Source organism: Cheilinus undulatus, linkage group 12 (assembly GCF_018320785.1).
Source record: "Cheilinus undulatus linkage group 12, ASM1832078v1, whole genome shotgun sequence".
In the NCBI taxonomy this organism is placed as follows: domain Eukaryota; kingdom Metazoa; phylum Chordata; class Actinopteri; order Labriformes; family Labridae; genus Cheilinus; species Cheilinus undulatus.
In genome coordinates, this window is record NC_054876.1 from 20,607,965 (window position 1) to 20,620,166 (window position 12,202).

At 38.0% G+C, this 12,202-nt stretch overlaps 2 protein-coding genes across 5 annotated transcripts in view; one reads left to right on the top strand and one right to left on the bottom strand.

Moving 5' to 3' along the window:
* thoc2 (THO complex 2) overlaps positions 1-5,003 on the top strand; it is a 31,262-nt gene extending 26,259 nt beyond the window's left edge. Inside the window, exons 34-39 of one of the 2 annotated variants that reach the window (XM_041802232.1) lie at positions 60-191; positions 467-533; positions 637-782; positions 946-1,022; positions 4,034-4,080; positions 4,163-5,003. In XM_041802232.1, the coding sequence (XP_041658166.1) occupies positions 60-191; positions 467-533; positions 637-782; positions 946-1,022; positions 4,034-4,061 (450 nt within the window). In that variant the 3' untranslated portion in view covers positions 4,062-4,080; positions 4,163-5,003. The remainder of the gene's footprint in view (positions 1-59; positions 192-466; positions 534-636; positions 783-945; positions 1,023-4,033; positions 4,081-4,162) is intronic. The other variant, XM_041802233.1, reaches the window with a different exon arrangement.
* A 4,809-nt stretch (positions 5,004-9,812) lies between these two features.
* LOC121518679 (glutamate receptor 3-like) overlaps positions 9,813-12,202 on the bottom strand; it is a 153,483-nt gene continuing 151,093 nt past the window's right edge. For all 3 annotated transcript variants that reach the window (XM_041801161.1, XM_041801163.1, XM_041801160.1), the window contains exon 16: positions 9,813-11,237. The gene's annotated coding sequence lies outside the window, so the exon portion shown is untranslated. The remainder of the gene's footprint in view (positions 11,238-12,202) is intronic.

Sequence of the window (12,202 nt, forward strand, 5' to 3'; positions counted from 1 at the left end):
CTCCTGATGATACATAAAAGTTTTTGTCTTGTTCTATGTATATTGAATTTTTTTTCCAGCACCACATCAACTACAACTCAGTAGCCCGATCCAAGAGCAGAGAGAGGGAACTTGAGAAGAAAGAATCAGACAACTCACAAGGCAGATCCAAAGAGAAGAAAGAAGAGAAGGATCGAAAAGACAGGAAACGAGTCAGTATTTAGAAAGACCACTCAGATTTCTGAGTGAACTCATGTGGAAAGGTCATGCTTATAAAACATTTCACATTTATACATAAGTGACCCCAGTAGTCCAGTGTTTTTCAAGTGAAACTAAAAGAAATAACAAGAAATAAATTTTTCCCCACATAAAAGTTCGCTGTTCATAAAGCACTGCTTGACCAGCATCAGTCAGTGAGAAAATAAAATCGCTATTTTTTTTCTGTTACCACTATTAAGATACTGTGTATCCGGTTGTTTTTGGTTAGGATCATGCTGTCAATGACCGTGAACCAAGCCAAGAATCCAAACGTAAAAAGGATGAAAATGGAACCAGTGAGTTTATTACCAATCATTCTTTTGTGACTATTTTGCTTAAAACGAGCCATGTAAAAAAAATAATAAAAAAAAAAAGTCTAACTAGATTTTCTTTTTCCAGATTCTTCCAAAAACAGCAAGAGCATGAGTCCATCCTGTGACTCCCCGCTTTCAGCTGAGAAAGAGAAGAGCAAAAGATCGAAATCTTCCAGTAAGGAGAAAGCGGACTCTGTGAAACCTGAGCGCACATCCTCTGGAGGGAAAAAGGTTAATAAGTTTCATCCTCTTTTGACAGCATCCTTATGCTTTATATTTTTAGAGTAGATCACGATTAATCCAGGAACGTGTACTCTGTGAAGTTAAGGGTAGGTAAGAATGTTGAGATTCAAGTTTTAATACTCTAACTACTCTTTGTGCTGTTGTGCTGCAGGAGTCTCGACATGATAAAGAAAAATCTGAAAAGAAAGAGAAGAGGGACAGCAGCGGTGGAAAAGAAGAGAAAAAGCAATATCCTTAAATGTGATGTATTTATCAGTTAATAACAGTTAATCTGTTTTCCTTTAGTTTCCATTATCAGACAGTCACCTCTTTGTGTGTCACTAAACACACTTGGATGTAATTACACCTCAGAATTACAGCAGTTGTTATTTTGCAAGAGAAGCCCTACAACAGGACTTGCTTGTATGATAATTAGAACAATAATCCTCAGCTAATTTCAGAGTTGAGCTGTAAGCCAATAACTGCAAACCCATCTGATACAATAAGCTCATCTTGTACTCTCTAACATTGATCTCAATGACTGTGTTTACATGGACTTCAGTATCCTAGTTTCTATTTGTGCATGTACAAGCAGGAAACCAGTTTCGAGAAACCCAGTTCTGCTACCTGGAGAACTCCAAAAGAAAATGGGATGCTGTGCCATGTATATGCTCTATCCCATTTTCTGATAGTTGCAGCCTACCTGCACAGGCGCAACTTTTAATGGTTCATTTTACTTCAGATATTTTGTAATACTGGGGATGTGTGGTGGAGGGACAGCCAGACTGCCTCTGCCCAGACAAACTGAGTGGCAACCACGCTGCTGTGTCTGCAGCTGATCAGTCAGTGGATCTGCGTGACATGGCTGCAGTGTTTTCTAAACACGCTCATATTTAGACGACTGTAAATAAACTGTTTGATTTTTCTGCCATTAATGAAACTTTACCGTAGTTTCCTCTGGAGACATAGAATGACCGCCCACGCTACAAGCTACAGAGATTTCTGTGCTCTGTGAGCCAAAGCTGCATAAATGGCACTCTGTTAGCATCCTGCCAAATCTTTCAAATGGTCCCAGGTGAGAAAAGTAACTATATCTCTTCTGGTGTTCTTTTTAAAATAAAGCTTGAGCTACCAGCATTTTCACATCATACCTTTATTCTGAAGCTGTTTCCAGGTCCGTTATTTAGTGAATAAATTTACTTGCAGGATTACTTACGTAATCTTGGAGTCCCGGCTGACCTTCACAGTGATTAATCATATTTATAACTGCCTCATATAAAACATCACAGACAGCCGCGTAGATAAGATTCAGTGTTAAGAAACCAGGACATCAGTATTCCATGTATTAAGAAAGAGGATTCCCAGTGCGCGTGTAATCGCAGTAACCTGAACATGATCAAAACAGGGATATAACTCATAACTGGGATACTCAAGTCCATGTAAACACAGTCAGTGATATTGTTAAGAGCCGTTGTGCTGTTAAGAATGTTGCTTATTCATCAGTTATTTACACTGTAAAACTTGACATAAAAGAGACACCTTTATGAGCCTATTTTTCCATTTAAAAACTGGTCCTTGTCATGTACAGACCTGTAAATCACTAGATGTGGGGCTGCTACTCGGCCTGGGCAATATGGCCTAAAAAGCGAATCACCGATTTTCTTTTAAAAAAATTTCAGTTTATGATTTTAAATGATTTTTTTCCTATCCTTGTTTAAAAAACACACACACAAATGACACAAAAAAAAAATAAAAATCTTCTTTCTTTTATTTTATGAAAGGCTACAGTTATTTGCAGAAACCTGTGATGGCATACAGAATTCATGTCTGAGCATAACATGAAAAAAAAAAAAATTATCTCTGTATGTTCAGTATTGTGTTACTGCTACTGTAGTTTTAGGTTTCACTTCTGTAAAGCTGAGGTGAATCGAGCTTTAATCGACTACCTTATTTCCTATTCAGGTGTTCACAATAAAAGCCCTCAATAGATAATAACAGCTACAGACTTAATTTTACGCTGCTGCTTTTACTGCTGAGAGAAACTTACTGCTGACTGGACTCAGAATAAGCCGTTTTCCATCACTTTGCTAGCTAGTGGCTGCCTCAGGACCCGTGGGCTCTACAGCTGAACGCACCCATTTAAAAACCGGTAAAGACGGCGTTTAAGTAATACAGTCCGTGGCAGAATTTTTACAATTGACAGTACTGATACTGGTTTACTGCCCAGGGCCCCCCCACTTGAATTCAGTGCAATTGACTGCTGTCTGCTGTAAGTGTGTGTTTGATGGATGTAGGGGTCTTGTCAGTTCTGTGTAGTGAGACAAACTTTCGCCAGGCAGCTGCATGTCTCTCTTTGACTGAGATGTTGACACACATTTGCCGTACAGCTTCCTTTAGTTGCCACAGTTTTTAAACAAACATTGCAGCATGCTGTGGTTGGTTTATGGTCTGAAGCTGCAAACCTAAACCAGCTGACAAAAATATACAGTTCTTCTGGGACGAAGCTCAGGATTTGTGCCGGTAGCCATGCTGTTGTGTGTGTAAGGACATAGAGTGACTTAGACCAGGCTTGTGGCACCACTTTTTTTTTTTACAGTTTTTCTCCCTCATTCAGTCATAATTCTGCATTTGAAAGAAAATGATGGTACACTGTGAAACAGTATGAAAAAATCTGAAAATATGATTTGCTGCAGCTCATTTCTTGTTTGAATTGACAGCTCTTAAAAGGGCACTTCGTAAGGTGTACCTCCTGAGCTGCAATTTTCATGTCATAGATGAATTTCATACATGAGGGAGAAAAGCTGCTCAAAGTGCCCTTCCTGGTGCGTAGAACAATGTCAGGATTCATTGCAAGCTGCTTGAACCAGGAAAGCCACTGTTGACAGCTTTGCCCCTTGTTATGTAAAATTAACCCATGAAACCAAAATGTCCGTTCACTGTTCAGTAAATGCACCTTATGGAGTGTAGTTTTTATTGAGGAGTCTTTGATTCAAAGCAAGAGGGCCAAAACATTTCAGGGGGTGGAACTCAGCTAGTACATGTTTAAAACACAGGACTAGTCATATTTTAAAATTGTATTAATTCAACATTTCAGTGCAAAAAACATTCCCAGACTTATCTTACTTTAGACATATGTAATATATTAACTCCTACACTGCCTTTGCTCTGAGTTCCTCTTTGTCTGTGATAAAAACATTTTCTGAAATCATACTCTGAACATGCTCAATTCTTAAGCATGTTATTTTCCTTAACAGTGATACTCATAAATCCTCTGACAAGCACAGATAATGTGCACTAATCAGTGAAGGTAAGACAGACACGAGCATCTGTAACACCTGCTGTCTCTCTTTTTCCGGCCCTTGTTTGACGTGTCGTCTGTTTCTCTGCAGATCTGGACAAGCTGTTTTATATCTGCGACACCTCTGCGGCTCCACCTGTCCTCGGTTGTTAACTCTCATTTTGCCCGAGTTGTTTTGCTGTAAACTCCCCTCCCCAGTGTTGTTAGCGTAGTTATCAGAACGTACAGATCACCTCATTATTTTTCCATTTCAGTATACAGCAAACCAACTTAAATCTGTTTATTTTTGTGTCTTTTTTTATTCTTCATATTTGGGCACAATGTGCTGCTCTGATCACGTTGATTCTTGTTCTGAATAGAAAAAGTGGTTACTGTATGAAATGATCTCTTGGTGACAGCCGGTTATAGATTCAATTATCTCATGCTTGAAAACTTTGTATTTTTGTACGTTGTCAAGCTTTTTGCTTTTTGCGTTTTATTGGAGTTAACATGCTTTCCATACTCACTTACCTCATATCCTTTTTGAGATACGTAGATACTTTTTATTTATTTATCTCCTCCTTTTAATCCCAGTTAGACCATAGGTGTGAGTGACAAAACTGAAATAAAGGACCAGTTTGTATATTGTGTACAATAATAAAGAGAGTAACATGAAATACATATCATGTTATTTCTTTTTTTTTTTTTTTCAATGTCCCTTTGTGATTTTGTGTTAATCAGGTTTTTACATAATTTATAAAAATGCCAGTTCAACTTTCGACCTTGACTCAACTGTAGAATTGTAAAGAAATCAGACACAAAAATCTGAAGCTCTGTACTCCAAATACATCTGTTTCAAATGACTTTTGGAGATTTTATCTGCTGTACTCAATGAGTGTAAGCTTTTTTAAAAAAAACAAAAAACAATAAATAATAGTTTTCCTAGTGTGTCACTTTGATGTCGTCTCCTACCTTTCTTTCTTTTTCTCTCTTCTACACAAAGCTAAAAGCCAGCCACTGTGAGAATGCATTTATTTTCGATGTGTAAAAAAGAAAAAAAAAACACACCAAAAAACCCAATAAAAAACAGGTTAAAATCACGTTTCTTACTTGGCTTGTTCATTCAGCTCATTTCTCTTGATTTTAATATACTCCATTTTAACATGGAAATATGAGCCTTGAAGGAGTTTAAATCCATCTCTCTCTTCATAATGACTTCCTTCTCCAGGTTTTAACTACACTGTAACACTTGATAAGTCATTTCCTAAAAACTCTGAAGAATTAGTAGACTGGTGCAGTGTTCAGATTTTTAAAAAGCTGCCTCTAAAAAGGATTTATGATACAGAAATGTTAACCTTGTAGACATGTATGTTAATGATACACTCTACTTGATTGAGGCTTTTTGCACAAATTACTGCATCTATGTGATGGCAGTCAGTCTGTGGCACTGCTGGGGTGTTATGAGGCCCAGGTTGCTATGATAGCAGCATTCAGCTTGTCTGTATTGTTGAGTCTAATGTCTCATCTTCCTCTTGAAAATACCACAGAGATTCTGTATGGAGTTCAGGTCAGACCAGTTGGCTGGCTAAACGGTAACACCATGATCAGCAGACTAGTTTCTGGTAGTTTTGGCTTCACTGTGAGCAGGTGCCAAGTCCTGCTGGAAAAGGAAATCAGTTTATTGATAAAGTTTCTCAGGAGAGGGAAGTATGAAGTGCTGTAAAATCTCCTGGTAGACAGCTGACAGTGTTGACTGTGGACTTGATAAAGCACAGTGGACCAACAGCAGCAGATGACATGGCACCTCAAAGCATCCCTGGCTGTGAAACTGAAAATGCTGGACTTAAAGCACCTTGGATTCTGTGCTTCTCTGATCTTCCTCCACACTCTAGGATCATAAATTAAATACCAGATCGACTTATATCCGAAAACAGGACTTTGGACCACTGAGAAACAGTCTAGTTCTTTTTCTCCCTAGCCCAGGTGAGACGATGACATCTGTGATTCAGGAGTGGCTTGACACTAAGAAGACAACACTTGTAGTCCATTTCCTGGACCCGTCTGTGTGTGGTGGCTCTTGATCCACTAACTCAAGCCTCAGTCCACTCCTTGTAAAGCTCCCCTAAGTTCTTGAATCTGTTTTGTTTGACAACCCTCTGAGGGCTGAGCTCATCCCTGTTGCTTGTGCACCTTTCCTTAAACTTTTCCCTTCAGTCAGCATCCATGAATAAGCTTTGACACAGCCTCTGAGAACAGCCTGCCCTTTCAGTATGACCTGTGGTGCACTCTCCTTGTGAAGGGTGTCACTGATTGTCTTCTGGACATTTGTCAAGTCAGCAGTCTTCCCCATGTGGAAACCTTTATTTTGAGATAGTGGATTTTTGATTTTCATGAGAAGTAAACATTAAAAGTAAAACAAAAAAAAGTCTTGAAATGTTTCACTGTGTACCAGATGATTCTTAAATATAGGAAATTTAACTTTCTGAAGTAAATCGCAGGAAAAAATGAACTTTTTTTTTTATTTTGATTTTTTTTAATTGGCCCTTATATTGGTGCCTGCTCTACCAACTCAGCTTAACCACCACCACCATATAAAAAGCATATTATCCCCCAGAAATGCTCCTTAGGATCCTTATACGTCATTGTTTTTTAGTGTATTTTACTAATTTGTTAGCCTAATTTATACCAGTATTTGTTTAAAGTCTTGTTGTATATTTTAGCTTACTCATATTGTTGCTCTGTGTCACTGTGTTTTATCTGATCTTATCTTATCTTTTATGTACAAGTTGCTCCAAACCCATTGCCCCTTGAGGGATTAATTAATTTGCAGAATTTATTGAATGTGTACTTACCATGTATCTTAACCCAGAGAGTTTAGCTAGACTCAAAGCAGTCTGTTGATTGGTCCAGAGAATCACCACTTTCTGTGGATAGCGGTAATAATGGACAAACTACCAAACATGCCATGTTTTGTTCTGAGCTGAGCAACTTTTTCTTCATTTTTTCATTAACATGCTTTCAAAAGAAAGGTGAATTATTATTTGGTAAATAAACTTTATGGGTACTGGTTTGGTTGAAATGTCAATTCAAGACAACAATTGAGGAGCAAGTAGTGATGCGTATTTCGTGAACACGCCAGTTCTTTATGTGAAGACAGGAGCTGGTTCCTGTTGGAGAGACCGCCTCCTTTTCCTACATTTTTGTCATTGTTTTATAGAGGTAAAGAACTAAAATGATACCAAAGGAAGGAAGAACCATTTGGGATCCCATTCTAAGCTGAGCTAAATGATCAGAATCCCTAAAAAGAGCCTGAATTTCCATCATTACTAGTGAGGCTGGCTGGACATTAGCTATGGAAACACAAGCAAGAAACACTGACCTAACTACACCAGACAGGTCCAGTCCCATCAGTGGAGAACCACAGCTCTAAACCTGAAAATCCTTAAAAGGAACCCTGCATGATCAGACAAGTTCATCTTGTTGGATAGATATTTGTATCTCTCGTATGTATATTGAACTCAAAACTCAGTAGATATCTGTATTTTGAGTAATTTGAGTTTATAAACTCAGCCACATTTTTGTCTGCACTGGCACTGTGATGTCACAGTACTGCATCGCTCCCCACCGCTGTTTCAGACTGGCAGCCAGTGTACAGGCTGCATTTCAGAGACGCTGCATGTCTTACACACAGAAAAGTTTAAGATTTGAGGTCTCTTCTATTTTTTCCTTGCACCACAAGCGGTTATCAGTCAAACTAGACAGGGAAATGATAAATACAGAGCTATATTTACCTTGTAGCAAATATGTATATCGGTAGAATATGTTTGAAATCAGTTTCTTGATAAACCAGATGAAGGCCACGAGCTAAAATGCATCTGTTTGATAAAGATGTTCTACTATTCATGAAGCTTTCCGTTTCAACATGGTTCAAAATGTTGCAGGTAAAGATAAACACAGTATGAAGACTTACGGTTTGTGCCTTTGAAAGTTAAAGCCTACTTTAGCATTTCTTTGGAGATACTCCCTTTGTTTTTACATTATGCTTTTATTTTGAAAAGCTACTGGCATGCTTCCACTGTACACTGAATCCAGTCACTTGTAGGGAGGTTTATTGAAGTAAAACTTTGGGGGAATGACAGAGCTTTGACAGCAGGGAGACAAAACCAACACACAGCAAACTCATGCCTGGTATGAAAGCTGTTACGGCAGCAACAGCTTCAAGCAGCAAAACATACTGCCAGTCTGAAAAAATGGTTACTGCATAGCAACAGTGAAGAGCCCTAGTGACATCACACTACCAGCGTGTGTGCCTGGTGGCTACCTGATGGGCTCAAATTTACTCAAAATGCAGATATCTAGGATATCTAGTGAGTTTTTTAGTTCAATATACATATGAGGGTTACAAATACCTATCCGACAAGATGAACTTGTCTGATCTTATCGTTTTAAAGTCACAACAGTTTAATGGTAATGGAAAACATTACAGTTTTCAAAAGGCAGTGAGTAATCCAAAATATTTAATTTGTCTCAAAAGTAAGTATTTTTGTGTCAGTGTTATGACCAGCAGCTCCCAGAATGAAATTCTTGTATAGATGTTTTTTTAACCATAACAGTCACATATTATAATAAAACATTATCTTTGCGTGGTGAAACATCACTTAAAAATGAATTCACTGTGGCTTTTTAGTTATGATTCTTTAAAGTCTGACTTCTTCTATTCATAGACATCCAGTAGGTCTTGTTGGTCCGCTCAACATCACTGGCAAGGTCCCATCCCTGCGTTGATCGTCCGGGATGTCCTCACATGCAGCATTCATGGCAGTCAAATGGAACACCATATAAAGTATTCAGTCACACCTGTTAATTATTTACTACAGGTGTTTTAATCAGATCAGGTGAATAAAATCAAGCACCTAGCAATGCAGTCTCCATTTTCAAACATTAGTGATTCAAAATGAGTCATATTCCACGGTCAACTGTAAGTCATATTTTTAGAAAGTGGAGGAGTTTAGGAACAAAAGCAAAAAAGCAGAAGACTACGTAAAATCACAGAGCGGGGTCAATGACTGCTAAGGCTCTTGGGGTGTAAAAGTCACCAACGCTCTGCTGATTCCATACTTGGAGAGCTCTGAACTTCCATTGGTGTTAATGCAAGCACTAAAACCGCGCCCTGAGCTTCATGAAATGGGTTTTATTGGCCGAGCAGCTGCATGCATTTCTCACATCATTAAGTCCAATGCCAAGCATTGGATGGAGTGGTGTAAAGCGCACACTGGACTGTAAAACAGTGGAAATGTGTTCTGTGTTCTCTTTAGTAATTAGATAGGGAGTCTGGCTTTGGCGGATGGCAGGAGATTGTTACCTGCTTGACAGCACTGTGCAAACTGTGACATTTGGTGGAGGAGTAATGGTAGAGGGCTGTTTTTCATGGGTTGGGATAGATTCCTTATCTCTGATGAAGGCCAAGTTTAATGCTTCAGCACACCAGAACATTTTGGACAATGCTATTCTTTCAAAACTTGTGGCAACAATTTGGAGATGGCCCTTTTTCATTCCAAAATGCCTGTGCCCCAGTGCTCAAAGTAAAGATTATAAAGACAGAGTTTAGTGTGGAAGAACTAGACTGGCCCACACAGAGCCCTGACTTTAACCCCATCTAACCCTAGTTTGTTTTGATTCTTCCGTATTCAGAGTGTTCATGTTTGTTTTTGTTTCACATGTTAAAAAAAGATGAAGGTCCAAAAGATGAATATAAACCTGCTTTTATTAAGGAAATGTAATAAAATCCTTTGTACATGACCTCTCCACAGAGGTTCATTGTGTCCATACATGCAACTCTCATGGTTGAGGTACCTTTACAAATGAATTTGAAAAACTAAAACCAAACTGGATCTGATGCCATTGTCAGGTGCTGACTAAACCAGGGTCCATTTTGAGTTGCAGTTTGGTCGAACTATCACCAAATTCACATGCACTGTATCTGGGGAGAAACAGATGAGAACGTCTGATATACTAAACAAATGTAGGCGTACATGGTTTTTAGCATTTGTAGTTTTTTCCCCTCAGTTTATAAAAGGTTCACTTATACAAACAGACAAAATGTTTCATTTGTAACTCTCCTTCCTCAATGTACAATTCACTGGCTGACCTTCTGCATGATGCATAGACACGGAAAGCTCATCACAACCAAAGAAGCCATGGTGTGTTTTCATTTACCAAAAATGTTGAGATTCACAGCTGCAGATACTGCATTTACATGAGAACAGCTTCTAAGAGTGTACAAAGTGTAAACTAGAAGTAAAACCATTTGAATATGACGTAACATAAAAGGGTTTACTCTTTAAGGATTTATAATGCTTCTGATTCCAACGGTATGGCACCAAGTGATTAAAAGCGGACCTCAGTTCATTAAAAAACAGTCATTCATTTCACTTTAGTGGCAGTTGAAACAAATGCACGTAGTTGATTGGAACAAAAGCGTCTAAATGAACACAGATCAGTTGTACATGATGTCCAACAGGCTTTAAAATAACACCACCTAAGCAGTTTCATATTATTGATATTTCCAGAGTAAAAATTGGGGTACAATGTCGTTATTGAATCAGTGCTTAAACCTAGTGATTGATGTTTGTCCTAAATATTATGAAACTGAAAATAGTCTTATATTAAAACAAGAAAATGACTTTACTTCACTAAATATAACATTTATCCAACTTAAGATTTCACCACAAAAATATGTAAAGGATTCAAATGACTTTATAGTAGCTATTCAAGGATGGTGTGATTTCAAATCATGGCTTTTTTTCTTCTTCAAAATAGAAAACAACGGAAATTACAAGAGTTCATCTAATTGTCATTTGAAGCTTTGCCCTCGATCCATGGATTATTTTCAAATTTTCAAGTTTTTAAATTTTTAATTGCATTGCCATGACGCCGAAATGCTCCATAAGGCACTACAAGAGGCAAATCTCATGTTTCCAGAAGCAAAAGTCCTGTTGCGTCATTGCCCTCTGTTAGTGTGACGGGCCTCACAGCCCAGAATGAGCACTTGTTGACTTGTAGGCTTGAGTCCAAGCTGATGACAAAGAGGGCTGTCGCCTCCAGGATGACAGCCTTGGGGTGTCGGGGTCACACAGAGTGGCTGTTTCCATCTAGACGCTGCAGTGGGAATCCACACATCAACACTTCTGTGGAACCAAAAGATGGAAAAAATCAGTCATTGTCATTTCCACTTTCAAAGTTTGGGTTTTACCTCTTCCTATAACAGTTAACCTAGGCAATGGAGAGTTATTTTGGGTTGTAAAAATGTAATTTTTAGCCTCAAAACCAAAAGATAAACAAATAAATTAATTTAATGAAAATAAATTTTCATAATATGCATCACATAAACCTGGATTCAGTTGTAGGTAGATATCACTGAGCTGATTTATGTCCAAGTGTTTATCTGCTCTGAGTTTCTTTTTTAATTTATTTGATTAAAAAAAAAAAAAAAACAGAAGAAGAAAAAGAAGACAAGGTAAAATACCAAGAGTGAGAGCTCAGTTGAAAATGTTCTCAACCACAACAGCAAAACAAAGAAGGAAAGGTGAGGAAAAAAAATCGTAAGAAAAACTAACAATACAATTCACTGAACTTTCTTCACTTCTGCACGTCTTGGCTTTGAAAACCATCATTGCTGAAAAATGAAGGCATCTGTAGCAGTGTTTGATTTGGCTGCACTTTCGTGCAACAGAATAAATTGGAGAAGTGTTGTCCATATTAATACACAGTCAATAGTCAATCTGCATTAAAATGCCCAACATTAGAGCTTACAGTAAGGTATCACCTAACCTGATTCATTCTCAACTGTTTGTTTTCTACTACAATTTTTAACAAATGGTCCTGTTGTGGTGTTTATTTTTGTTGAAAAGGCTGTCTAGTTAGTCTTTTTTTTTCTTCTATGGCTAAAAACCAAGTATTTTAATATTTATTTGGTGGCACTAATTGGCAGGTTTGTTGTGCTTGAAAGAACCTTCTTGTAAGCTAATATTGGTATGTTTGGGTTCAGAATGAAAACACAGAGACAGCCAGAATATTCTTACCTCTAAAAAAAAAAAAAGAAGCAGTCAGTAAACAAACTGAAGCTATAAAAACTCTTGGTGTAGCATGAGTC